Source organism: Hyalella azteca, unplaced genomic scaffold (genome assembly GCF_000764305.2).
Source record: "Hyalella azteca isolate HAZT.00-mixed unplaced genomic scaffold, Hazt_2.0.2 contig14955, whole genome shotgun sequence".
Classification (NCBI taxonomy): domain Eukaryota; kingdom Metazoa; phylum Arthropoda; class Malacostraca; order Amphipoda; family Hyalellidae; genus Hyalella; species Hyalella azteca.
The window spans coordinates 1-618 of record NW_025944821.1 but is presented as its reverse complement, the minus strand read 5'-3'; the positions used below and the strand labels follow the sequence as shown (position 1 = coordinate 618).

At 43.4% G+C, this 618-nt stretch overlaps 1 protein-coding gene across 1 annotated transcript; it reads left to right on the top strand.

Annotated features, from left to right (window-relative positions):
• Positions 1-3: 3 nt before the first annotated feature.
• Positions 4-598, top strand: LOC125179091 (tubulin alpha chain-like; the record flags this gene model as incomplete). Its single annotated transcript, XM_047884244.1, has 2 exons — positions 4-111; positions 464-598. Coding segments are annotated over 2 exons (243 nt in total), but the record flags the coding sequence as incomplete, so codon positions are not given.
• Positions 599-618: the final 20 nt, after the last annotated feature.

The window sequence follows — 618 nt, the reverse complement described above, 5'->3', positions numbered from 1 at the left end:
GAGGACGCCGCTAATAACTACGCGCGCGGTCACTACACCATCGGCAAGGAGATCGTCGACGTCGTGCTGGAACGCACTCGTAAACTCGCTGACCAGTGCACCGGTCTGCAGGTAAAGTGTATGTTTTATTTGGTGAATTACAGTTTTCTGTTGTTGAATGTCAGTGATTGTAAGCAATCATTTTATTGGTGAAATTGGTATTAAGGAAAGTGGACAGATGTGCCCGCCTTGGCAAGAAATTATTTAATATCAATCGACAGCATTTTGCATCCAAATTGAATGGTCAACTAGAAATTGAGTTAAATAGTCATATTAGAAAAATTTTCATTTGTGTTATAGGAAATTCATTTCGTGTGATCTGGATATACTTAAAAATTACACGCTTCACTGCGCTGCAGGGCTTAGGAATTTGGTTCGTATTATCTGAGAATTATTGAAATTAAGGCGCCCCTCCTGACTGCAGGGCTTCCTGATCTTCCACTCGTTCGGAGGCGGTACGGGCTCGGGTTTCACTTCGCTGCTTATGGAGCGTCTCTCTGTTGATTACGGCAAGAAAAGCAAGCTCGAATTCGCCATTTATCCTGCACCTCAGGTGTGATTCGCTTCCACATGTAACAT